Here is a 27,805-nt window from a genome sequence, read left to right as displayed (position 1 = left end):
GAGAGAGGGGAAGGGAGGGAGAAGGAGAGAGAGAGAAACATCAGTGTGAGAGAGAAACACCTATCAGCTGCCTCTGTAGGCACCCTGACCAGGGACCAGACCTGCAACCCAGGCATGTGTCCTGACTGGGAATCGAACTGGTAACCTTTTGGTTTGTGAGACTATGTCCAACCAACTGACCCACACCAGCCAGGGCACACATGCATCTTTTAGTAGAATTATTTATATGTCTATCCCACTAAATTATTAATTCTAAGAAATAGGTACCATATCCTTATCTTTGTATCTCCATTGTGCCAAATGACATTGTTCAAAATAAGTTCTGAAACACTTAGTTTTGTGTTTTTCATCTACAGAAATCCATTAAGAGGTTTAAGTGGAAATTATTCCATTTGCAAAAGTAACATTTTGTTTTAGTTAAAGGATTCACTGGGACAAGGCAATATTGCTATGAAAGTGACTAAATGTACTCTTGCATAGATAAATATTAAAAAGATTTTTTAACAATAAAAATGTTTTCGCTGGTTAGCTTGGAACAATTGTATCCCCCTTTCTATATTGCAGCAGTAAAGCAAAACTCTGACCTTACAGGATATTAGTCTAAGATGTAAAAACCATTTCCTGAACATAATTCTTTAAAGGAGGGAAGAAGATTATATAGTTTAAGCCTTTAATTTTGTAGATAAGGGACCAGAAACTCAGAAAGCTTGTGATATGACTAAGGTGACAAAATTGACAGTTGAACTCAGAACTCTGCTTCTCAAATGCTCTTAGCTCCTCTGCTGTCCTGGAGCACAGCGGCATGTCACTTCCTCAGCACATCAGAGTGGAAGTGGGAACCGGCCAGTGGCACGGCCGGGAGGGCAGGAACTAAGGCTCCGCTTCTGCCTTGGCTGGCGTTCTCATTCTCTGCTTCCTTTTTTTGTTGTGTTGTTGAAGTACTTGCAGCTACGCAACGTCTCAGTTGGGAATCATGCTTACGAGAATAAGGGCATGGATCAGTCTGGTATGGCTATCTGTCAGCACTTCTACAAGCAAGGAAACATCTTTCCTGGAAATGATACTTTTGACATTGACCCAAAAATTGAAACTGGTAACGTTCTTCTATAAGCTAGAACTTCTATTTTTAATTCCTTAACTTCTATTTAAAATCAGTAATTTCAACTCTGAAAACATTGATTTAGTCTGTGCGAATAGATCATTATGAAAATCACATAGAGATTATTGTATCAGTTGGGTACTGTTCTAAGTCTTTTACTGTAACTTATGATTCTTACAAAGAAAAGCTCCAACAAAGTAAGGTTTATTCTTCTTTCCGTTTTATAGAAGACTAAAGTATGGCTCAGAGAGTTAAGTGATCTGCTCAAGATGGAGCTGGGAGGAGGCAGAGCTGAAATTTGACCCAGGCTGTCTGGGCTTCTAACCACTATATTCCACTGCCTCTCATGCCGGAGAAGCTAGTTAAAATAGGCAGATATTATCCTTATAAAAATTTATGCTTGCAAATTCTTTTTATTTATTTATTTATTTATTATTTTTTGGTTTTTCAATTACAGTTGTCCCATTTTTCCCCCATTTTTCTTCCTCACCCAACCCACCCCTTCTCCCACAATCATATCCCTCCCCGTTGTCCGTGTCCATGAGTCATTTATACACGTTCTTTGACTAAACCCTTCCCTTACTTATCCCCCTTCTCTCCCTCCCCCCTATTGACTGCTATTCTGCTTTTTGTTCTATTTAGTTTATGCTTGCAAATTCTTGAGGTATTTAAACTCCCCCCTTCAATAGCATTCCACTATTCAGTATTTATGGGGGTAAGTTGGGGTAGGAGTAAGAACCAGAACTTAGAAGGGCACATCTTATTCTTATTAGCAAAGTGTTAATTGCAATTTGTACCTGAAACATTAGCTTAGCTCGTTCAGTTAAAAAACAGATATTAATCTTATTAATCAACATCGCTTCAATGAATGTAATATAAAGGAAAAAAAGTATTTGAATGCTTTCATCAATAGCCACGGGGGGGGGGGGGTGAAGTAAAGGATTATAGTAGTAATTAGTAAAAACCTTCTAAGATGTTATCTTCATTTGTTTTAAAGTGCTTATTGATGAAAAATAGTCAGCACATAATATTAAAAAAGTAGTTTCTTTATATTTAGAAAAATTTGTCTTTGACATTGCAAGTGCTTCAAACCTATGTTTAGGATACAGAAAAAAAAAAGGAGAGGAGGAAAGACTCAAAGTTTAGCCTTAAATTAAAGGAGGAAGTTCACTCCCATCCACTGCACAAATGTAGCCACATAGGTCTTAAAAACAAATGCATCATTGTAACCAAGTAGTATAGATGTCTAGCCTTTAAAATCTTAATTCAGAAAAATACTAGAATCAGAATTTCCAGTTTTAAATATATACAGTATTATGTTTTCAAGATGCAGTTTTATTTATTTTGCCTGCTATGTTAAGTTTTCTCCTTTTCCATGGCAGAATGCTTCTCTGTGGACCCAGATGAATCTTATTACATTGGAACACTAGAAGAAAATAAACTAAACTTAACGCTGGACTTTCACAGGTGAGGGAAGCAGGCAGGGAATGTAACTTAGGTTTGTGTGTGCGTGCTTTCACTACGCTACAGTCTCCTCTGTTTTCTAGACTCCTAACTGTGGAGCTGAAGTTTAAACTGAAGGCCATTAATCTGCAGACTATTCGTCATCATGAGCTCCCTGACTGTTATGACTTTACTCTGACTGTGAGTATGGGCTGGCTGAATTTGGCTCCAGTCTGGAGAAAAATGTTTCATCTAGCTATATGTGAAAAAAAAAAAGTTCTATCTAATTTTATGTTTCATCTACAGTACTTGTATTGTCATGACCAAATATATAGGATGTTTCCTCTTGAATGTGCATAAGGTACAGCTAGCTCTATTTTGCTATAATCACACTTCTTGTTAATTACCTGTCTTCTGCACTTCAGCGTAAGTTCTATGAGGGCAGGGACTGTCTACTTTATTTCTGTGTTTTCAGTACCAAGACCTGCATCTGGCACAGGGTAGATGTTTAAATACAAAAGGTTCAGTATGGGCATTTAGCAGTCTGTGGCTTTGTGCTTAAGGTCATTGTCAAAGGTTATTGCCGAGTTTCCTCACCATGAATGAACGTTTGTAACCTTTGAGTTATTGCTCACAGTACCTTCCTTATGCTGCCTCTGAATGCTCTGGTGAGTTATGCCCCTCAGCCCACCATATCACTTCTAAGTTCTCCACATTCTGTTGTAAATGGAGCTATTAATACCTTCTAGAGAGCACAAGATGACTGTCCTGTGAGCCTCTCACCTCACGAGGCCCAGAGTCAGTAACCCACTGCTGTATGGTTATTTGCAGGAAAGTGTTTTATACAACTTGCCTTCATATGATACCAATTTGATTTTAATTACTTCAGCAGTCGTCTGTATCAAAAGCTGTGTCCACAGTACTCAGCGAATGGTCTGTAAGAAATCGAGTTTTGAGAGATTGAGGTTAAAAAACATTCAGAATATAGTAAAATGTAGTAATTATTCATAACATTTGATTAAAAAAAGCACTAATGCTGAAAACTATTTTGAATTTAGCTACAAATTTTGATCCTAATATTATCCAAGTTTGGAGTTTTCAATATTACTTGATTTTTTAAAAAATTGAGTTATTCACTGTCTTGTCTTCTCTCTCTCTCTCTCTCTCTCTCTCTCTCTCTCTCTCTCTCGCTCTCAAATTGGGAAATAGTACTTTTCAGAATTTTTATGTCTCGAGGGCTTAACTGATGCCTCCTTCATGGACCCTTATGTGATTCTTCAATTAGAAATACATTCTGTGCTTTGAATTCCCAGATTTTTACTTGTTTTTGTATTTTATATGGTCTTACCACCTTCTTATTTATTTTAGGATTTTCTAGGTGTCTATCATCAACTCTATTAGATTGAAAGCTCCTTGAAGGCAGAAGCCATTTTATTAATCTTTCCTTCCCTCAAATAATATAGTAGGTGTTTCAAATATTTGTTGAATGAATAAGTGAAACAGTTGTGAAATGGAGATCCCTTTTTAAATATTTTATTGTTTATGCTATTACAGTTATCCTATTTCCCCCTCTCCACCCAGCCCCTCCCCACTTCTGTAATCAGTTCCTTCACCATTGTCCATGTTCGTGGGCCCTTCATATATATTCTTTGACTAATCCCTTCACCTTCTTTCAATCAGTTCCTCCTCCCTCCTATCTCCTCCCTCCTCCCCTCATATAGCTGTCAGTCTATTATTCCCTGATTCCGTGTCTCTGGTTCTATTTTGCTCATTAGTTTATTATGTTCATTAGATTCCTCTTATAAGTGAGATCATATGGTATTTGTCTTTCACTGATTGGCTTATTTCAGTTAGCATAATAGTCTCCATTTCTATTCATGCTGTTGCAATAGGTAGGAATTCCTTCTTTCTTTCTACTGTGTAGTATTCCATTGTGTAGATGCACAACAGTTTTTTTGATCCACTCATCTACAGATGGGCACTTAGGTTGTTTCCAGCACTTAGCTATTGTAAATAGTGCTGCTATGAACATAGGGGTGCATAAGTTCTTTTGAATTGATGTTTTGGGATTCTTGGGTATATTCCCAGTAGTGAAATCGCTGAGTCAAAAGGCAGTTCCATTTTTAGTTTAGTTTTTTTTTTTTCTTTTAGAAAATTCTGTATCGTTTTCCACAGTGGCTGCACCAGTCATTTCCAACAACAGTGCAGCAGGGTTCCCTTTTCTCTGCATCCTCTCCAGCACTTGTTGTTTGTTGATTTATTGACGATGGCCATTTTGGCAGGTGTGAGGTAATATCTCATTGTGGTTTTAATTTGCTTTTCTCTGATGACTAGTGGCGTTGAGCATCTTCTCATATGTCTATGAGCCATCTGTATGTCCTCCTTGGAGAAGTGCCTATTTAGGTCCTTTGCCCATTTTTTAAATTGGATTATTTGTCTTCCTGGTATTGAGCTGTATGAGTTCTTTATATATTTTGGAGATTAAACCCTTGTCCAATGTATTGTTGGCAATTATGTTCTTCCTTTTCATTTTAATGATGATTTCTTTAGCTGTTTGTTCCCTTTTCATTTTGATGATATTTTCTTTAGCTGTGCAGAAGTTTTTAATTTGATATAGTCCCATTTATTTTTTCCTTTATTTCTCTTGCCCTAGGAGATACATTGGAAAAAATATTGCTACATGGGATATATGAAATTTTATTCCCTATGATTTCTGCTAGGACTTTTATGATATCACAACTTATATTTAAGTCCTTTATCCATTTTGAGTTTATTCTGGAATATGGTGTAAGTTGGTAGTCTAGTTTAATTTTTTGCATGTACCGTCCAGTTCTCCCAATACCATTTATTGAAGAGAATGTTTTTACTCCATTGTATGCTCCTGCCCCCTTTGTCAGATAGTAATTGACTATAGAGATGTGGGTTTATTTCTGGGGTCTCTATTCTGTTCTGTTGATCTATGTGTCTGTTCTTATGCCAGTGCCAAATTATCTTGATTACAGTGGATTTGTAGTACAGTTTGATATCAGGTACTGTGATTCCTCCAACTTTGTTCTTCTTTCTCAGGATTGCTGAGGCTACTCTGGGTCTTTGGTTCCATATAAATTTTTGAAATATTTGTTCTAGATCTGTGAAATATACCATTGGTATTTTTATAGTGATTGCATTGAATCTATAGATTGCTTTGGGTATCATGGACATTTTAATGATGTTAATTCTTCCAGTCCATAAACACAGTAAAGGCTTTCACTTATTTGTATCTTTCTCGGTTTCTCTCTTCAGTGTCCTAGTTTTTTGAGTACAGGGGTCTTTTACTTCCTTGGTTAAATTTATTTCTAAATACTTTTTTTTTTTTTTTGCTATAGTAAATGGTATTGTTTTCTTAGTTTTTCTTTCTGATAGTTCATTATTGGTGTATAAAAATGCCATTGATTTCTGAATATTGACTTTGGAGAGCCTTTTGAAACCAAAAAAGCCAGCATTCATGCTGCCTGTCACTACCAGACCCAATAAGCAGAGACAAGGATTGAATCTTTATGGGTGCTTTATTCAGATGGCTGGTGATCTGAGAAGGTGGCAGATTATGTATCCTAACAGACCATCTTACATTTCCTTTCAAGCCATCCTTTTCATAGGGAGGAGAAAGTGTAGGTAAGGGATTTGGAATTCAAGGGAAAAAAAGTGTAGGTAAGGGATTTGAAATTCAGGAAAGAGGTTCATCAGGTAAAAAGCTGCTGTCCAACAATTTCCCGAACATCCTTTCATCCACTGACTGGTGGTAATTTTCTATCTGGATCCTGTGTCCTGTGTCCTGGGTGATTTTCTTTCTTTGTGTCTTGGATGGTGGGATGTCTCTCCCTGGAACACAAGGGCTCAGATACCGTCTTGATTGCTTATAGTCTCTTCTGGAGCACAAAGTTTGAATTGCTGTGGGCTCCTGGAGTCAGGATGGGCTGTACCTTCAGTTCCTGAAACAATAGCTTTTTACATGCATTAACTACTAAACTTTATTAACTCTTACCTAAAACTAAAGTTTTTCAACTCAAGTTCCCACTTTTAAATGACTCAAAATGGTGGTGAAAGCAACCTGACGTATTAGCTACATGCAGATGCTATATTTTCACCGTTTTTGTAGAATCATTCCAGGCTATGCCTGTGCATTATGCATTTAACAAAGCATCTCATAGGACTGTGTTAGACTTTAGGGCAGTTTAGTAATAAAAGCCATTAGGGCAACCTCATTGTCATAGGTAAACATAAACTGGGGCAGCATGCACCTGAGGCAAAATGCAGGGGCTTTGCAGTCAGACAAGCCTAGATTTTAATTCCAGCTCACCAGTTAGTAGCTATGTAACTTTAGGCAAATTACTTGATTGGTTTGAACTTCAGTTTTCTCATCTGTTAAACAAAATTAATGCTCACTAACTGGACAAAGTTACTCTCAAGGCTGAGAATAACATATACAAAGAACCTACCAAAGTATCTGGTATATAGTTTATATTCAGTTTATTCAACAGCTATTTATTAAACCTTTCCTGGGTGTGCCCAGTTGGATTTATAATGTAAAAGTAGTACATTAGCATTCATTCAAAGTAGTTTGATAAATTCTTCCATCATGTATTTTGAAGCTCTTTATTAGGTGTATAAATATCTAGGGTTCTTGTGTTCAACTGAACTCTTTTATCATTATGCAATAGCATCTTTAACCCTGGTAATATTCATTGTTCTAAAATTTATTTTGTCTGATGTTAATATAGCCACTCCAGCTTTCTTTTGATTAATGTTAGCATGGTATATCTTTTTTCTTCATCCTTTTAAACCTATTTATGGCTTATATTTAAAGTGGGTTTCTTATTTGACAGCATGTAGTTGAGTCTTGGTTTTTTAATCCAACCTTACAATCTCTCTTAATTATGGTGCTTAGACCAATTAAATTGCATGTGGTTTTTGACATGGTTTCTCTCTTTCTCTGCCTCCTTTTGGGTTAATTATTTTTATGATTTCATTTTATCTCATTTTTTAGCTTATTAGCTATAACTCTTTGTTGTATTATTTTAGGGTGTATAGTACACATCTTTAACTTCTTACAGTCTACATTCAGATGATATACCACTATATTACTAATATAAAAACTTAACAAAAATACATTTCCATTTCTTCAATCTTGACGTTTTTGTTATTGTTATATAATTTACTGTTCTGATTTGTTATAAAAACTATTAGTTTTGCTTTAAAAAGTCAATTATCTTTTAAAGCAATTTATATAATAAGAAAAAAGTGTTTATATTTGCCCATATAGTCATGACTTCCAGTTTGTTTCATTCTTTTGTGTAGCTCTGTTTTCAACTGGCATCATTTTTCTTCTGCCTGAAGGACCTCCTTTAACATTTCTTATAGTTCAGGTCTGCTGGTGATGAATTCTCTCAGCTTTTATATGTCTGAAGAAAGTATTTCACCTTCATTTTTTAAAGGTAGTTTCAGTGGACATAGAATTCTAGGTTGTTGGTTTTTTCATCCTCTAAAGATGTTGCTTTTCTAGCTCTCAGTTGTTTTCTATGAGAAATTTGCCATCATCTTCATCTTTGTTCTTCTGTATGGGATGTGTTTCACCCACTCTGGATGCTTTTAAAATTTTATCTTTGTCTTTCATTTTACAATTTGATCATTGGTGTAGTTTTCCTCATGTTTCTTGTGTTTGGAGTTGTTTGAACATCTTGGTTCTGTGAATTTATAGTTTTCATTATAGTTGACATTTACTCAGTATAATTTCTTCAGATATACATGTGTATCTGGGCACTTGAAGTTGTCCCACAGCTCACTGATGCTCTCTTTTCTGTTTCATTTTTCATTCCTTTTTTTCTATTTCATTTAGATAGTTTCTACTGCTATGCCTTCAAATTCACTGATCTTTTCCCCTGTACTATTTAATCTGTTGTCAATGCCATCCTATATTTTTCTTCTTTGTTTAAAGTGTATTCACTCAACAGGTATTTAGTAAGTACCTATTATTTCTAAGACCCCAAGGCTCTTCAGAAAACATGGTTTCCCCTTGGCAATGATTTCTAACTCATTCAAACAATACTGAGCATCTTCCTTGTGTGAGATCAGAGGCTGGATCCTCCAGCAGCTATGGAAGTGGACAGATACTGACAATGGCCTTGGTTGCTTGACAAGGAAACAAGCTTACAATCCAATATGCTGAGACAAAGTGACCAGACTCATTTAAGTTATTTGCTATCTTATTTCTGAAGTGATATCTGATTACCCCACATGTAAAAGCTGCAATAAAACTCATTTAAATGACAGACTTTTTAAAGGACTGGAGAGAGAAGGTACTTAAAAGACTGATTTTCTTGTCTTGCCTTTCTTTTCCCTGCATGGGGGAAGTGGAGGGAGCTGTAAGGGGAAACAGTGGAAGGGCTATGGGAGGTGTTTGGTTCTGTCCTGCTCTGTGCCTGGGGTCCTGACTAGTTGTCCTTGAAGCAACACATGGCTGTTGGTTTTCTGGGACCACATCCGTCGTAATACATATGGTTCTAGAGTAACTAGGAAATCTAGGTCCAGAAGGAAAACAAAAAAGTTTCACCTAAAATGTTTCAAGAGAAATAATGAACCTCTGTGTTAGTAAGAATTTCAGCAGCACTAAAAACATACCCCTAGCTGAGGTAGAGGAAAGGACAGTTGTACAAGCTCTTTAAAAAAACTTTTTTTTTATTAAAATATAGTTGGCATACAATATTATATTAGTTTCAGGTGAACAATATAGTGATTCAACATTTACATACCCTATGATGGGATCACCACATGAAGTCTAGTAACCATTTGTCACCATGTAAAGTTGTTATAATATTAAGTATATTCCCTGTGCTGTACACTACATCTCTGTGGATTATTTATTTTATAACTGGAAGCTTTGTACCAGCTCTTGCTCATATCAAGAGGACATCTAGAGGTACGTAGAATGATGGGAATGAGGGGGAAGTTCTCTTGTTTTAGAAATTGTCTAGGGCTGGAATATTGTCCTAGAAACATAAAATTTTATGACTGGAAGGTCTCTGTAGATAATACAGTTCAAACTTCTCGTTTCACAGAGAAATAGAGTGAACTTCCCAAGGTTGAACAGAGTTAGCAATAGGTCAGGGATGGGACTCTTGAGTCTCTTCTTACATTGAAAGAATTGCTTTCTAATTAATGCACGGAGGTATCTTGGCCTCAGAAACTGTAGGTTTGTTTTTGACCCTTTTCCTTTACTTTGCAGATAATATTTGACAACAAAGCCCATAGTGGAAGGATTAAAATAAGTTTAGATAACGACATTTCCATCAGAGAATGTAAAGACTGGCATGTATCTGGATCAGGTAAATGATACATTTTACTAGTTTTCAAAATGGTCATTAAATTACGATTCTCAGGGATATGTGTAGCATCACGTGAAAGGCTGTATCATTTCCAAGTCCCTAACTCTCTGCCAGTAGATCAATTTGTTGTAGATATATGATGTTTCAGGCAACCTATAAGTTATTATAAAAGTAATTAAAATGACTTTTCCTGCCTTCTCCATATGCCCTCATTGGCTCACTCCTTACTAAAAAAAATACACCACTGCCCCCTGCAAAAAAAAAAAAAAAAAAATCACTTACACTCAAACCAATATTTTTAAATGCTTAATGCCTAAGTACTTCTACCTGTATCTTTTCACATTTTAATATTTTAAAATATCCTTGAGACAGGCAGTATTCCTATTTTTGCAGATAGACAAGACCCCTGACTTTGTGGAACTCTGTTTTACTGCAGTGAGACAAGCAAGGAAGTAAACAAGTGAATGAAGAAAAGACTTTCAGATAGGAGAATATGAAGAAAATTGAAGCATAATAGCTAATGTATTGATATGCTACACAGAGTTCTAAGCACTCTGTATGCATTAACTCATTTTATCCTCATAGCAACCCCAATGAAATAGGCATGATTATCCCCACTTCTCAGGTAAGAAAACAGAAGCACAGAGAAGTTACAGACTTGTCCAGGGTGACACCGAGTAAGGTTTCAAACCTAGGCAGTCTGTCTCCAGCGTCTGTCACTCTACATTAGTGTTTCTTGGCCTCCCTTGGGAACTGGTTAGAAATCCACATTCTCTAGCCCTCCACACGGATTCAGAAACTGTTTTTATGAGCTCTCCAGGTGACACTAACATCTGAGAACCATGGCTCTACATGCACGAGGTTGGTGTGGGGCAATGGCAAGAAGAGAGGTCCTTTATATTGCATAGTGAAGAAGGGCAGTAGATTTTAGGTGAGACCTGACTGATGAGACAGACCCACTCATGCAGGGATGCTGGAGACTCTCAAGTACAAAGTCCTGGCCAGCATGAGTGGAACCGGGTAAAGAGAGGTGGGCAGAGCTCTCAGTCCTCATGTGCTTTGTTTAACAAGTTAGACTGCTCTTTACTGATAAAACACTGAAGACTAGTTCTGTAATGAAGCATCACTTTATATTGGCCAAGTGGTATCTAATTGTTATACAGATATCTAAATCTACTTTAGAAAAACTTGAAAACCAAGAAACAATCATTTGCGAGAAAGCCTATCAGGCACTTTCATATGCTTTCATTTTCCCTAAAGTTTGTGGACTAGTATTAGAGGTTTACCAATGACAAAACAGGCTTGTGTTTCAAATAAAGAATTTGTAAAGCCCTGGCTGCTGTGGCTCAGTGGATTGAGCATCAGCCAGCGAGCCAAGTGTCACTGGTTCAATTCCCACTCAGGGCACATGACTAGGTTGCACGTCAGGTCCCCAGTTGGGGGCACGAGTGAGAGGCAACCACAAAGTTATGTTTCTCTCCTTCTCTTTCTCCTTTCCCTTCTCTCTAAAAGTAAATAAGTATAAATAAATAAACAAATAAATTATTAAAAAAAAGAATTTGTAATTGAAATAAAAGTTGTGATTCAAGAGCTCATATATTTGAAGTTACCTATTATTAGTGAAAAAGAATATTAGAATGAATAAATTTTATTTACTCTTACTGTCTCATTTTACTACTTCTGAACTTTGTGCAGATCTGTAGGAAACCTTAAAGCAATTATTACCCAGGCATGATATGAGCAATGACTACCTGCGTATTCCTAGGCCCCTCCCCAGATGCACTGGCTGTGTTACATGGAGCGGGGAAACAGCATCTTAGGTATCTGGAGTGATTCTTTTGCTCACTAGAACCCAAGAGTTCCTGACCTACTCATTAAGTCCAGCACAACATACCATTAAGTTACTTACAGAGTTAGATGAGATTAAGTCTTTCCAGACAGTTTTCTCCAGTTCAGCTCCAAAATTCTCAATGGCATTCAGTCTGCCTATTGACTTGGATAGAGAATGACTATAATGTGTGAGTTCTCTTCTGAGCCTTAGTTTCTTCATCTGTAAAAATAAGGATGCTGTCTATCTTGTTCATCATTGTATCTTATTAATAACCGACCTGGGACATGGTGGGTTATTAATAAACATTTTATACCTAGCTATGCATATTTTAATAGGATATGCAGGGTGGCTAACTGTTTTAAGAACAAGAGGCCACAAGCTGTTAATTAAAGATCATTGATTGATGGTTGTGATGATTTTTAAAAGGACTTTGAACCTTCTAAATGCTTATAGGAAGAAGATTTACCAGGGCTTTTTCTCTTTGCTATCTTTGTGGAAAGAATACTTGAAGTATTTAAATTACCCTAAAAAGGAGTGTGAAGGATCCATATAAAATTTGAAAATTCTTTGAAAGTGTACTAAAAGTAGAGGTGAATCAATGGGAAGGCACACCATGTTTTTGGACAATAAGAGTCAACATCATGAGTATGTCAGTTCTTCCTTAAGTAACCTATAAATTTGACATGGTCCCCTCCCAAAAATTACCAGTACGATTTTTATTGAAATTTGACAATCTCGTTCTAAATAATATGTGGAAAAATAAACAAGCAAGAATAGCCAGCAAAAATTCTAGAAAAGAGTAATAAGAGATGTTTGTCGTAGACATTAAAATACTAAAAAACTTCAAAAGGGTAAGATACATGATAAAGATGTCACTGGGAATAATAGATTTGCTCTTTGGATTGGCAAAAATTAAAGATTACTAATATCCAGTGGTGGAGAAGATGTGGAGATATGTGTAAGTATGCTGAGAAGCATGATCCTTTTGGAGAACAATTTCTTAGGATCTTGTTTTAGAAATATACATATGCGTTAACCCAACAGTTCCACCTTTAGCTACTCATTCACCTAAAGAACCACTTGGCACCTGTGCACAGAGGACTCGGAGAATTGTTTCTAGTATGAAAAAACAGATTACAATTGGAGCGTCCTTTAACATATTGTACATCTATACTGTGGTATGCAATGCAACAGTTAAAATAAGTGAGGCTAAAAATGAAAAGAAAGAAGTAGCTGTTACCATATGAATGTCCCATTTCATAAATAGGTAATCCTTTTCCTTCCAGTTCAGAGGAACACTCATTACATGATGATCTATGATGCTTTTGTTATTCTGATATGCTTGGCTTCGTTAATCCTGTGCTTTCGATCTGTGATGAAAGGAATTCAGCTTCAACAGGTAGGGGTTGTTGCTTTCTAGGAATGTTATAGACATTTTGATTGACAAAGAAATTCACTGTGCTCCCTCTCTTTTCCCTAAAGGAATTTGTCAATTTTTTCCTCCTCCATTATAAGAAGGAGGTTTCTGTTTCTGATCGAATGGAATTTGTCAATGGATGGTACATTATGATTATTATTAGTGACTTACTGACAATCATTGGATCAATTCTGAAAATGGAAATCCAAGCCAAGGTAATTTTTTTCCTATTTATAGCATTGTTAGTATCAGATTGCATTAATTGTATTTTATTTTTCCATAATGTGAGGAAATGATTTCTTTCAAACATTGTATTGAGTAAACTTGAAACTGATAGCAGCAATTTTCTTAAATCTAGTCAGAAAATTTTTTAGGCCAAGTTTTTCAAAGTGTGATCCACAAAAGTATGCATCAGAATCATTGGGGTACCTGGTTAAAATGCCCGAGTTAGACCTACTGTATCTGAACTCTGGGTGGGGCCTGTGAACTCATACACATACCAAAATTCATAAACACATTAAGGTAACTAAGGTAGGAGGTGTTTTTTGTTGTTCTTATAAGAAATGCCATAATCTTCAACAAAAAAGAGTAGGTCTGGGGGTGCAGAGTGAGGCCAAACTGTGATTTTGTGAGTGTTGTAGTTGTTTCCTTTGTCCATTCAAATTGAGAATGTTTTCATATTCTTATTTTTCTCATTGATGAGCTAGAGGTTTTCTATTTTGAGTTAGGACTCAAACTAGACTAGAAATCCATTATCTCCTCCAAAGCAAAAATCATATTTAAAAACTAATATTGTTCAAACTAATTCTGTTCAAATTCATTTTTTTGCTAGCCTCAGCTGCAACTAAAAATGAGCATAAGCCTGTTAGAATTCAGATTTCTGGGCAAAAACCCTCAACTGCAATGGCTCAGATAAGATAGGAGCTTATTTCTCCCTCATGTAATAGTCAGGGTGGGTTTTCCAGGTTGATGAGTCGCTCAGCTCCAGGCAGTCATTCGGGGACCCAGATTTCTCCCATCTTGTTTTTCTGCCAGCCATTATGGGCTCATCCCGACAGCACAATTGATGCTGGGTCATCTCACAGACAGGTCAAGCCTGTGGAAGGGAAAACTTGATGTGGTCTGGAGGTAGTCCTCCCACAGTCTTACACAGCTTGGCTCTAGTGTGGTAGCCATTTCTTTCACAGTCCACTGGAGAGGATTTCGTCGCATCACACTGCAAGGGGTGCCTGTGCCTCAGAAGGAGAGAATAGGTTTAGGTCAACATGGAGCAGCTGCCCCTGTGGCATATGATTTCAGGGAGGCAGGAATAGGGGAAGATTTGCAGCAAATCTTTATTTTTACCAACCTCAACTATCATTAACCTCAATGAGCTCTTTGCACATTTTTCTAGACCATTTAATACCCTTGTCTTATAACTTCATATGTTTTCTTCGCTTCTAAAATATCTAATGCCCCTGCCTCATCCCCACTCTCAGCTGATGGCCTCATTTCCTGTTTCACAAGAACAATAGGAAAAAACAGAAATTCCACAAGCTCCCACTTCATTTATCTACCTACCGGCAACAGAACCTATACATTCTTTTTCTCTTCTGTTATTGTGGATATATTATGCCTAACACAGGCTGTCCCCGCTTGCTTACTCGAGGGCATAGTTCCCACTATGCTTCCTCCACTCCTTGTGTGTTGTCAATTTCCCACTCTACCCATCATTCCCATCGGCATGTTTTTTCTCCTTTCTAAAAAGACAAAATATCAATATTTCTCCCTTCAGTTTCTTCCCCATTTTCAGCTCCCCTTTATATAGCAAAAGACCTCAAAAGAGTAGTTTATTTTCTTGCTGATTCTGCTCTCCCATTCTCTCTTATGTCCATTCCAATTGGGCTGCCCTGTCCCTCCACAGAAAGTGTTCTTTCCAAGGAACTCCCACGTTACTAAGCCCAATAAGCAACTATTTATCCCCCTTTTGACCTATTAGCAGTTTTAAACACCTCAAACACTCCCTGTTTGCTGATGCACTTTTTTGCTGGATCATCACTTACCTGGTTTTCCTCCTTATGAGGCCATGGGGTGTGTGTGGGGGGGGGGGTCTTCTGACTTTCCTTTGCTGTTTCCGCTCATCTTTCCAACCTATTAAAGTGGCAGTGCCTCAGGACGAGGTGCTTGGTCGTCTTTTATATTCTGCCTCTGTCCTGGTGATCCCATTCTGTTCCATGTTTTTAAATAGTATCTATCTGCCAATGGTTTCCACATTTGTGTCTGCAGCTTGGAGTTCTTCCCTCAACTTGTCTCAGATTTCCAGTTGGCTGCTCCCATCTTCACTTGGATATCTCTCTGGCTTCTCAAATTTAACACACCTAAAACAGAACTCCTAAGGTCCCCACCTCCACAGTCGAAACCTGCCTCTCATTTCTAACTTCAGTTAATACCAATTCTCTTCAGCTGCTCAAGACCAAAGCCATTAGGTGAGACAACTGTAATAGAAAAACAAACAAAAATTTTTAGTGGGGAAAAAAAAAATGAAAGCAAAATAAATAAATAAATGAGCCAGCAAATTCCCCCACCCCCCAAAAAAACTTTACATGTAGGAAAGAAAAAAAAAAGCCATAGAGTCACCCCTGACTCCTCTCTCATTAATCCCATCTCCCCCACACCCAACCCAAAAGGAAATCCTATTGATCTACCTTCAAAAATCACTTCATCTCCACCAAGTCGCCATCAGCTCTCACTTACATTATTGCAACGGCCTCCTTGCTCCTCTAACAACCTGCTCGCCAACAGGACTGCCAGTGTTCAATCACATCACTCCTGTTCCGAGCTTTCAGATCTCCCTCCCCTGTTGAGAATGAACATAAAATTGCTAAATTACCCACAGGGCCCTAACTACATGCCCCCTTACCTCAGTGACTTCATTGCTTACTCCAGCCAGACTCACTGTCTTGCCAGGTGCCCTCCTGCCTTGGGGCTCTTTGCCTGGAACACTCTTCCCCTTGAAAGGGTTTGCTCCCTTTTTCCCTTCAGGTCTTTGTGCAAGCGCCACCTTTTCAGTGAGCTCTTCCCTGATCACCCTACTTAAAATGCAACCCCCTACCCATTCCTTATCCCCTCTCCTGAACTTTCTCCTCCACACTCACCACACTGTATCAACTGCTTATTAATTTATTGCTGTCACCTCCCCTCCTCCCCCATTAAACTGCAAGCTTCATGTGGGTAGGAAAGTTGTCTTTTCATTTTTTGGTCCTCAGCCCCTAGAACAGTGCCTGGCTTGTAGCTACCCAATAAATAGTTCTTGCTCAGATGAATTTCTGATCACTTGTTCCCACTCTGTTTCAGAGTCTAACAAGTTATGATGTCTGCAGCATATTCCTTGGGACCTCCACCTTGCTTGTGTGGCTTGGCGTCATCCGATACCTCAGTTTCTTTGAAAAGTACAATGTAAGGAATTTCATGGCTCTCTGTGCTGTTTGGTCTTTCTCCCTTTCAAACTTATTGCACTGCTTTGGCTGAAGGAGAAAAGGATTCTAAGGACCTTCCTTACTTTCCCAGCTCCTTATCCTGACCCTTCAGGCAGCGCTGCCCAACGTGATGAGGTTCTGCTGCTGTGCGGCTATGATTTATTTTGGCTATTGCTTCTGCGGATGGATTGTGCTGGGGCCTTACCATGAAAAGGTACTGACACATGATTTTTTTTTCTTGGTACCATTAAGCTCTTAGAACAGTGCCAGCAGCTTATTTTCTCCTTTCAAAAGAACTCTTTTTATTTTGTGACTCAGACTTAAAATGTTGGCGGTAGTAATATCTATTGCCATGGTTATAAACTGGTAGGGTGTGACCAACTTGAGAGAATAATTGATTCGCTCAACTTCCTCAGTTTCTTTTATGGAATGTGTCAAATAATTAAGTTCTTTTTATCACCAGAGAAGTAATGTTTAGTCAATTTGATTCATTAATATGTATTAGAGTAAGCTATTTAGGTAAGGTGTCTAGAAATCTGATTTTATTTAAAAAGTAGTACAGGGAGAAACTTGTATAATATTTGAATATTTGTTATCAGAATTATAATCTTGACTATAATGCCATTATCTTAAGTGGCATGAACTTTAAAACGAGAAGTATGATCATGTATGGTTGGGACCTGGGTTTCTCTGAAGAGGCCTTTCGGGGGCCTTTTTCTGTGAAGGTAAAGGGAAGGATAAGGCCTGACTCACAAAAGCACTGTGGGCATAGATCAGCTCCTTCTGCCATCAGTTCAACTTGCTCGTATTAACAGGGGCATCAAGAAGCAGCTGCATGTCCCAAGAAAATAGTAGGCTTGGACATGTTGGGTGTGTCACCAAGCAAGTTTGTGTAGTTATCTCAGGCTATTGGTTTGAAAGGGTAACTTGAGATATCTGGTCCCATTACTTCTAATATGAAGGCATGAATAGTCTCCCATGGGAAGGAACGGGGAATAAAGTGAACTTTTCTTTTCTTTTTTTCAGTTCCGTTCTCTGAACATGGTCTCCGAGTGCCTTTTTTCTCTGATAAATGGAGATGACATGTTTGCCACATTTGCAGGAATGCAGCAAAAAAGTTACTTGGTCTGGCTGTTTAGCAGAGTTTACCTCTACACGTTCATCAGCCTCTTTATATATATGATTTTAAGTCTTTTCATTGCACTCATCACTGATACCTATGAAACAATTAAGGTATGTTCATCAGTAGCCATAAATGGCAGCATTTTTCTAGACCTTGCAGAGTGACAATAAAATATAGTACCCATGGGGGAGGGGAATTGATGGAATGTTAATTTCTTCAGGGCGGAGAAGAACAACTTCAATTTTAGATACAGAAAAACAGAGAAGAAGGAGATAGAATTTCTAGGATGTTGAAAGTTTTATGTTCAGTTAATTATGCTTTTTTGTACAAGCTTTCTAACCTTTTATTAGATTTATAAGAATCAGTAGGTATTGGGTGAGTAAAGCAGATAGCATTTCAAAAAGCCAAAATTTGGGGTGAGGAACTTTTACAACCCAGTTTTCACACAGAAAAATTGACCTCTTCTTTTAGAATGTGTTGCAACTGTTACTCTTCATTAGGCCCTGCCTGGTCCTCTCTCCAGCTGGAAACTTGACTTGAAAAGCTGTTATGATTTATATGATCACTCACAAGGGATATTTTAAAAATCAGTTTAAGCCTCTTGAAATGTGGAAAGCAAAGAAAATATCCATATATGTTTAAATTTTTAATAACTTTCTGCTGTGAGGTACACTATTGGTATAGACACTTTCACTTGGGGACTTTTCTTTCTGGGTATGATGATGTATGAATGGTCCAGGGGTGAAGGGAAGGCCATCAGGAGTTGATGGATTATGAAGTACCTTGCTCATGAAGCCTGGGCTATGACTTCATTCTTACTGAATCAGATTTCAGGAACTGACTGTCCTCAGTACTTTCTTGGCAGATTTGTGCTTAGAGTCACCAACGTGACTGGGAAAGAATGTAGTTGTACCTGTCCAGATTCTTCCCCATGATGCTCTAAAGATTTACTACTTTCCACTCTGTGTGCAGAGAACTATACGTTATTTAAAGGTGACATCCAGTGTCACTAAGGGTTATATGACTTGACAGCTCTCCATGACACAAGTCTGAGAGTCGTAATTTAGTTGTTAACTGCTTTTCATGGGCTCAAAGCACTTCCAAATGGGAAAGTTAAGTTATTTCTGATCTTTTCTGGCCAGGGCACATTCTAGAAGCCTTATACCCCAAACTGATATAAATATGAGGCCCTTAAACAAGCCTGTCTGTCTGGAAGAGAGACTCCACAAGGGTGTGCAGACTGGGAAGATTCCTTACAGCATTCAGATATTGGCCCAGACACCTAGACTAGCTTAGGAGCATTCAGGACTGCTGAGGTCTTACAAGGAAGGCTAGGTACACCCATCCCTCAGCCACCAACAGCACCATTGTTAATCTCCGTTAGCTGGGCTTCCTATGGCCTGGGCCAGGTTGCCATCTAAGGTGCCTGCTACACACTGGCCTGAAAGTCATGGCTGCAGGGTGGAGTGGTGACAGAGGTCATCAGCCTTGGAACAGGACTGGCTGGGTTCTTCCTGGAAGCAGTGCTCAGACCCACTGAGATTTCAACATGCTTATTTGGGGTTGAACCAGACCCACAAAGGAGAGGTCAGGAGGGTGCTGCAGAATCCAGACCCACTTTACCTTAGCCGAATCGGAGCGGCTCTAGAGGCTACATCCCTCTGAAAATACTTGGAAGTGACTAACCGATCTGGTCAGAAAGATCCCCTCCCTTGCAAAATGATCTATTTTAAATTTGGAATAAAGCTCTTTCCAAGGGGTTTATTAATGAGAGCTATTTTTATTCTTCTGTACAGCATTACCAACGAGATGGCTTCCCAGAGACCAAACTTCGTACATTTATATCAGAGTGCAAAGATCTACCCAACTCTGGAAAATACAGATTAGACGACGATCCTCCGATGTCTATATTCTGCTGCTGTAAAAAGTAGCTCTCAGACTTCTCTGTGCTCTAGAGGAGAATATGATGTGTAGCTGAGTTGGGAGACTATATGTATATTTTAAGATCTGGTGGAGTATATTTGAAGACTATTATTTTGAGCAAATTGATAGGTATAATTTGTTAACTCATTAGGTTAATAATTTTAAAAGCAATATTTAATGTCTTTCAGCTTTATGTTGAGTTTTTTGTTTTGTTTTTTCGAAAACCTAACTTTGATTAGGGAAGCTATTGGTTTCTTGTTCTTTAATTTGCCGTAGCTTTAGAAAGTGTTTTCTGTGCCACTCTTTCCTCTAGCTCTTAACCCCTTTCTTACAGCAATTCAGGCTGTGCTGATTGTGTTGTCAGTGGAAAACAATGCCCGGTCTGACAGTGCCTTCAGAGAACTCACTAGCCCTGGACTGGGCCACTCTTGACGAGAGAGATGGGATGGCAGCTGTGTATCCAGTAATCATTGCCTTTTAAGAGCAGGCAACAATAAGAAACAACCATTACCAGCTAACAATTCAATATTTGGTTGTGAAGGACAACTCGTATATATTGCTTTTAGTACTGAAGAAGACCAGGTTTTTTAGTATTCATGTATAAGTTTTCTCCTTCAGTGTTAAAGTAAAAAAGTTGGACAAGTATCTTATATGAAAATTAAAGCACATATGAAATGCATGTTTGGAATCATACTCACATGGCCTTGTGAACACTGCGATGTACTGTCCCTTCGTAGGCTCATTCAGTCTCCTAGAAAAGAGTAGCATTTTAGTGTCAGGAACTGGGGTTTCGTGTGGAGGGGTTTCATAACTCACATTGAGAATACTTTATAAAACAATTATCCTCAAAATTTAAATGTGAGTGGGAAATGTACCTTTAAAAGATGCAAAAACAAAGTTTCTATCCTTGCAAAATGCACATAACAAGTTTCAGGGATTTTCATAGCATGAATCTTTGTTTTGTGTGCTGTTTGTTCAAATAGAAGTGAATTCAATGATGTGCAATAAAGATTTTCTCAAAGCAGACTTTTTTTTAAAAAACCAATTTGTTAAATTTTATTTTTGTCTTAGGGCTAAGTGAAATATGCTTGAGACACTAAAATCTTATTATTTAATCATGACCTTAATGAGGACTCCAGGTGTTGAAAAGTGAGGCTTTACAACAAATATAAGCTATGTTTGTAGTGCCTTTGGCTTTTTAGAAGTGAAAAAATGTAAACCTCTGGGTCAGTTTTTTTCCTTAGTTCTAATATTTTATCATGGTCATTTTTAGAATTTACTAAAATGCAATGTGAAATTTAAAATTGTATTTATTATCTGGTAAATACATTTTTTTACTCCTTGTGAGATTTTTGGACTAGCAAAAATACTTCAGTGGAAACATAAAACCACTCACCCAGTGTTGGGCCTGGCCTTTTGATTTGCCCTGAAATCATGTTCCTGCTGTGGAATTAAAGCTGGTGACTTGGCACCTTCATGTCTCTCTCCTAATCCTCAAGCTTTCTTATTAAGCATTTTTTATCAGGAGTGAGTCCCTGATAAATTTCAGAGCCTACCTTTCAGTAATGATGTCTGACAGCCTTAGTTCCCATGCCATCCCCCCACTCTCCCTGCCGGCCTGCAGCTGTCTGGGAGTTTCCCATGATAGTGGGGTGCATCAACCCGAGCTCCATTTGGCCTTGATGAGCCCTAGACTCACAGCTGCAAGATAACGACTGAATTCAATAGTTTCTTTTTCTTGCCCCTATAAAACAGCCCTGTCCTTCCCTAGGAGCCCGGAGTCAGGCCATTCACAGCACAGCTTCCTCCCCACTTGCTAATTCCCTCAAATAAACTTCTTTTCTCTTCTCACTGCCTCCTCATGGTTATCTGAGCAACGCCGTTCTTACAATGTCCATGAGAGAATATCTACTATTTCCTGAAAGAAACTGTACTAACTTTTTAGAACTGTCCCCAAACCTGTGCAATGTCTTTTTTTTTGGTAGGCAGATAAATTATGGACCTTTTTCTCTTATGTATGTGTGCCATAGAGAATGTCAAGGTTTTTGTAAGAAGGAATGGAGAGACCTGGCTGGGTAGTTCAGTTGGTTGGAGCGTCATCCTGTGCACCAAAAGGTTGTTGCGGGTTTGATTCCCAGTCAGGACACATACTACCTAGGTTGCAAGTTCAGTCCCTGGTTGGGGTGCATATGGGAGGCAACTGATCAATGTTTCTCTCACATCAATGTTTCTCTTTCTCTCTCTTACTCTCTCAAATCAATAAGCATATCCTAGGGTGAGAATTAAAAAACAAGAAAGACAGGAAAGGAGAATAGAAGACTCCCATTTCTTCTCCCAGGCTTCCAGATTGGGGAACAAGGAGGAGATGGAGACTAGACTTTTACTGGTGATGTCCATTTGTCTAGAGGTCAGGTTTATTGCTCTCTCCCCCTGATGTAATGATTCTCAAGCTTGTAGACATAAGAATCGTAAGGGGGAGGGCTCATGTTAAAATTGTTGATGTCCACATAATAAAAGAAGAGACTTTTTATTTTTCAAGTCCTAGGGTGAGGCCAGGAATCTTCATTTTTATCATGCACACAAGGTGAATGTGATGCAAGTAGTTTGTGGAGGCTGCATGTCCCAGAGCTAAACCAGGAACAGTTAAATCCCTTTGTTGGGGCTACAAATAAGGAAGTATCCAAAAGGCTCAGGATTCAGACTGGCCGCCTCTTTTTTGACCACATTAGTTAAGAGAAAAATCTTAAGGAAAAGAGTTTATAGCTGTCAAAATAGTTCTCTAAGGATATGAGTTGTCTGTTATGATTATTTTTAGGTAAATTTTGATTTTGTTGATGCCACATTTTCTTTAAACAATTTAGATGTTATTCTATCACTTTTACAAAGCTTTGAAAAATCAAATATTGAATTTTAATATTTTTGTCCCAGCATGCCATCTTCAAATTAAATTAATATATATAATAAAGAAGTGATGGATTAGGAAAAAAAGATAAAATGATTGTTAATTGATATGATCCACATAGAAAACCTAATACTATTAACAAATTTTCAAAACTAAGAATTCAGTAAGCTTGTTGAATGTAAGATCAATATAACAACTCTCTAAGCTTCTCTATATTAATAATCTTCTAGAAAAGATAACAGAAATTAGAAACAAAAATCAGAAATTATCCAGCAATTATCCTAAGTTAGAATGTGCAAGACCTTCCCAAAGAAACTTTCAAAAATTCTATTACAAGACATAAAAGATGTGAATAATTGCAGAGGTAATATATTCATGAATGGGGGCAACTTAGCATAGTAAAGATTCAATTCCCTTCAAAATAATCTATAAATTCAATGTAACAGTCATTAAAAACTCTAGATGATTTTTTTAACCTCAAAAATTGAATTCAGAAAATCACATGACAAGATCTATATGAAGAAAACTACAAAACTCTAATGAAAGAAAAGACCTAAATTAGTTGGAGAAATATCCCATATTAATGGATTTAAAAACTCAGTATTGTTAAGATGTCAGTTCTTCCCAACTTGATTCAAAACAGTCCCAATCAAAATCCCAGTGATATATTTTGTGGATATTGATAAACTCATTCTACACTTTCCATGGAGAGGCAAAAGACCCAAAATAGCCGACGCAATGTAGAAAAAGGACAAAGTTGGAAAACTAGCACTAGCCAACTTCAAGGCTTCCTGTAAAATTATAAATCAAGAAAGTGTGGTGTTGATGAAAGAAGAAATAGATCATAGGAACAGAATAGAAATACCAGAAATAGGCTCATGTAAATATAGTCAATCAGTCTTTTTGATGAAGGACAAATGATGCTGGAGCAACTGGATATCCACATGCAAAAAAACCAAAACAAAACATATAGACCGTACACTCATCACAAAAACTTAACTCTAAATTGATCATTGATGTATATATGAAATTAAAAATTAAAACTAGTAAAAGGCAACACAGAAGAAAATCTAGATGATCTTGGCTTTGGTGATCTTTTAGAAGCAATACCAAACATACAATCAGTGAAAACAAAATTTGGTTAATTTCATTAAGTGAAAAGCTTCAGGAATTCCAGCCAAGACACAGGCAGAGGTAGACATGCTTTGCCTCACTCCACAACCATAAGAAGGAATACAACTGCCTCAAAACTAAAAACCAGGACTACCTGAGAGTCAAACTGCATGGAAATTCAACTAACAGAGATATAAAAAGGTAATACTCATTCAGACAGGTAGGAGCGGTGGAGCAGAGGTGGAGAGGATGTGGTGTGGCAGTGGTGGTGGTGGTGGTGGCGGTGGAGGTGGAGGCTGTGGTGGCAAAGCAGTGGCCAGCTGATAGAAAGTGCAGTCACACATAAAAATCAGGAGGGACACCTTCAGAGTGATCCCAGCCCCAGACCAGACCGCGCAGCTCACCATTCCAGCACTGGGGAAAATAAAGCTTCATTGCTTCTGACTGTGAAAACCAGTGGGGGTTGGAGCAGAGGAAGAAACTACTGGTCTCTCAGCAGAGTCCATTTGTTTAGAGGCCCCCTTGGTCCTAGAACATCCGCAAACAAACCCACTCTGGGAACCACAACCAGGACAACAGCTAGAGGGGCGCCAGTCCCATACAGAAAGTGGAAGAAGTCCTGGAAAAGGGGCTAGTGGCATTGTTCCTTCTCAGACCACCCCCCTCTACATACAGCACCACTAAGTGGTGAAACAGGTCACCCCACACTGATGAATACCTAAAGCTCCGCCCCTTACAATGTAACAGGTGTGACAGCTCTACCTAAGACACAGAGGCAAACACAGGCTGTCAAGTTGAGACAACAAGTATGGCCCAAAAGAGGGAGCAGATCAAGGTTCCAGTTGGAGAACTAAGCAATGAGGAGATAGCCATCCTAACAGACATAGAATTCAAAACACTGGTGATAATAATACAGACTTGACAGACATGATTGAGTATAGCAAATATGTAAGGGAAGAAGTGAAGGCTATACTAAGTGAAATAAAGGAAAATACACACAAAACCAATAGTGAAAGGAAGGAAGCCAGGGTTCAAATCAACAATTTGGAACATGAGGAAGAAATAAATAGTCAAACAGTACAGAAGGAAAAAAGAATTGAAAAAAATCATGAGAGGCTTAGGAACCTCTGGAACAACTTTAAACATGCCAACATCTGAATCGTAGGGGTGCCAGAAGGAGAAGAGCAAGAGCAAGAAATTGAAAGTTTATGTGAAAAAATAATTAAGGAAAACTTTCCTAATTTGGTGAAGGGAATAGACATAAAAGTCCAGGAAGCACAAAGAGTCCCAAACAAGCTAGACCCAAAGAGGACCACACCAAGACACATCATAATTAAAATGCCAAGGTTCAAGATAAAGACAGAATCTTAAAGGCAGCAAGAGAAAAGAAGAGAGTTACCTACACAGGGATTCCTATAAGACTATCAGCTGATTTCTCAGAAGAAACTTTGCAGGCAAGAAGGGACTGGTAAGAAGTATTCCAAGTGATGAAAAGCAAGGATCTATAACCAAGATTACTCTATCCAGCAAAACTATCAGTTCAAATGGAAGGGCAGATAAAGGGCTTCCAAGACAAAGTAAAGCTAAGGGAGTTCACTATCACCAAGCCATTATTATATGAAATGTTAAGGGGACTTTTTTAAGAAAAAGAAGAAGATCAAAACCATGAACATTAAAATGGCAATACGCTCACAACTATTTACAAAATAAAACAAAAACAAACTAAGCAAACAACCAGAATCGGAGCAGAATCATAGGTATGGGGATCATTTGGAAGGTTATCAGCTGGAAGGGGGAAAAGGGAGAAATGGGGAAGTGGTGCAGGGATCAAGGAACATAATTATGGTTTGTACAAGATAGACAGAGGGAGGTTAAGAATAATATAGGAAACGGTGAAGCCAAAGAACTTACATGCACAACCCATGGACATGACCTAAGGGGGTGGGATTGCTGGAGGGAAAGGGGTTACTGGATGGAGGGGAGCAAAGGGGAAAAATATTGGGACACCTGTAACAGCATAATCAATACAATATACTTAAAAATTAAAAAAAATCAAGCAAAATGTCAACAACAAGAACTACAAAACTCCACAAAAGTTATCATCAAGGGAACGAGAGGCCAAGCCACAGACTAGGAAAAACTATTTGCAGAAGACATATCTGATAAACACACAAAACATGCAAAGAATTCTTCAAAGTCAACAAGAGGAACACAAACTACCTGATGAAAAAATGGCCCAAAACCTAAATAGACACCTCACTAAAGATGATATGCAGATGTAAAATAAGCATATGAAAAGGTGCTCAACATTACGTTGCATTAGGGAATTGGCTCAACATTACATGGGATTAGGGGATTGGCTCAACATTATGTGGCATTAGGGAATTGCAAATAAATCAACAGTGTGATAATGCTGTGCATCTAGGAGAGTGGCCAAAACCCAAAACACTAACAACACCAAATGCTGATGAGAATGTGGAGCGAAATGAACTCTCATTTGTTTCTTATGGGAACGTAAAATGATATAGCCACTTTGTAAGAGACTCTGGCAGTTTTTTAGAAAACTATGCTCTTACTATACAATCCAGCAATTGTGCTCCTTGGTATTTATGCAAATGAATTGAAAACTTAAGTCCATGCAAAAAACTGCACATGCACGTGTATAGCAGCTTTATTCATAATTGCCAAAACTCAGAAGCAACCAAGATGTCATTCAGTAGGTGAATGGAGAAATAAACTGGTACATTCAGATTACAAAATATTAGTTATTGCTAAAAAGAGATGAACTATCCAGTAATGAAAAGACATGGAGTAAGCTTCAATGCATATAACAAAGTGAAATAAGCTAATCTGAAAAGTCTTCTGAAGTTACCGTGTAATTTCAACTATATGATATTTTGTGAAGGGCAAAACCATGGAGACAGTAAAAAGGTAAATAGTTGTTAAGGATTATGGAGGGGAAAGAGGGAGTAGGCAATACTCAAAGGATTGTTAGGGCAGTGTCTTAATTCTTTTGGGCTGCTATAACAAAATACCACAAACAGGTTGGCTTATAAGCAACAGAAATTTATTTTTCAGAGTTCTAGAGGCCAGGAAGTCCAAGATCAAAGCACGAGCAGAGTTGTTACTTGGTGAGAGCTTGCTTTCTGGTTCATAGACAGCTTTTGGCCGTGTTCTTACATAGTGGAAGAGGGCAAGGGACCTCTTTTATTGCAACACTAATGCCATTCATGAGGGCTCCACCTAATTATCTCCCAAAGACTCCACTCCCAAAGACCATCACATTGGGTGTTAGGATTTAACATATGAATTTTGTGAGAACACAAATATTCAGTCTATGGGAGGTAGTGACACTATTCTGTATGAAACTATGCTGAGGGATACATGTCATTACATTTGTCAAAACCCATAGACTGCACAACAACAAGAGTGAACCCTAATGTAGAGTATGGACTTTGGGTGATAATGTGTCAGTGTAGATTCATCAGTTGTAACAATTGTACCACTCTGGTCGGGGATGTTGATAGCAAAGAAGGCTGTACCTGTGCGGGGGCAGGGACTATATGGGAACTCTGTACTTTCTGCTTAATTTTGCTGTGAACCTAAAACTGCACTAAAACTAAACTCTATTATTTAAAAATTAAAAGAAGAATAATATTCCATGATATGTGGAACACAATCATTCTCTTTTGTTTACACATTGTCTGTGACTGCCTTCATACTACAATGACAGAGCTGAGTAATTGCAACAGAGCACATCCCCCAATGCCTAAAATATTTACTGTCTGGCTCTTTACAGAAAAGGCTTGCTAACCCCCAATTCATAAGATAATTTGCTGAAAACTGACTTAGTTAAATAAAAAAATTGAGCTGCCTTCCTATCTCCTGCCATGTGCAAATTTGAAGTACAATGGACTTTGACATGAAAGATAAAACTAAAATATTGTAGAAAATGCAGAAAAAAATTTGTGAGTTAGGGGTAGAGAAAAACTTCTTAAGATCGCAAAAGCACAAGCAATTAAGATCAATATTCTTAATTTTGGTTTTATAAGATCAATTAAGGACTTCCAGCCAAAGAAATCACCATGGACAAAGTTAAGAGATAGGTGAAGACTGGAAGAAGATATTTATAATGTCTACA

General features: G+C 38.0%; 1 protein-coding gene across 1 annotated transcript in view; it reads left to right on the top strand.

Annotated features, from left to right (window-relative positions):
- MCOLN3 (mucolipin TRP cation channel 3) overlaps nt 1-21,497 on the top strand; it is a 35,316-nt gene extending 13,819 nt beyond the window's left edge. The window contains exons 4-13 of the mRNA XM_090269679.1: nt 940-1,093; nt 2,482-2,566; nt 2,647-2,743; nt 9,801-9,900; nt 13,018-13,130; nt 13,214-13,363; nt 16,482-16,583; nt 16,695-16,817; nt 17,630-17,836; nt 19,523-21,497. Coding sequence (XP_090125805.1) covers nt 940-1,093; nt 2,482-2,566; nt 2,647-2,743; nt 9,801-9,900; nt 13,018-13,130; nt 13,214-13,363; nt 16,482-16,583; nt 16,695-16,817; nt 17,630-17,836; nt 19,523-19,657 — 1,266 coding nt within the window. The 3' untranslated portion in view covers nt 19,658-21,497. The remainder of the gene's footprint in view (nt 1-939; nt 1,094-2,481; nt 2,567-2,646; nt 2,744-9,800; nt 9,901-13,017; nt 13,131-13,213; nt 13,364-16,481; nt 16,584-16,694; nt 16,818-17,629; nt 17,837-19,522) is intronic.
- Nucleotides 21,498-27,805: the final 6,308 nt, after the last annotated feature.

The sequence above is a fragment of the Furipterus horrens genome, unplaced genomic scaffold, assembly GCF_987537825.1.
Source record: "Furipterus horrens unplaced genomic scaffold, mFurHor1.1.pri manual_scaffold_3, whole genome shotgun sequence".
Classification (NCBI taxonomy): domain Eukaryota; kingdom Metazoa; phylum Chordata; class Mammalia; order Chiroptera; family Furipteridae; genus Furipterus; species Furipterus horrens.
Note: the sequence above shows the minus strand (reverse complement) of the source record. Positions and strands in the feature narration are given on the sequence as shown.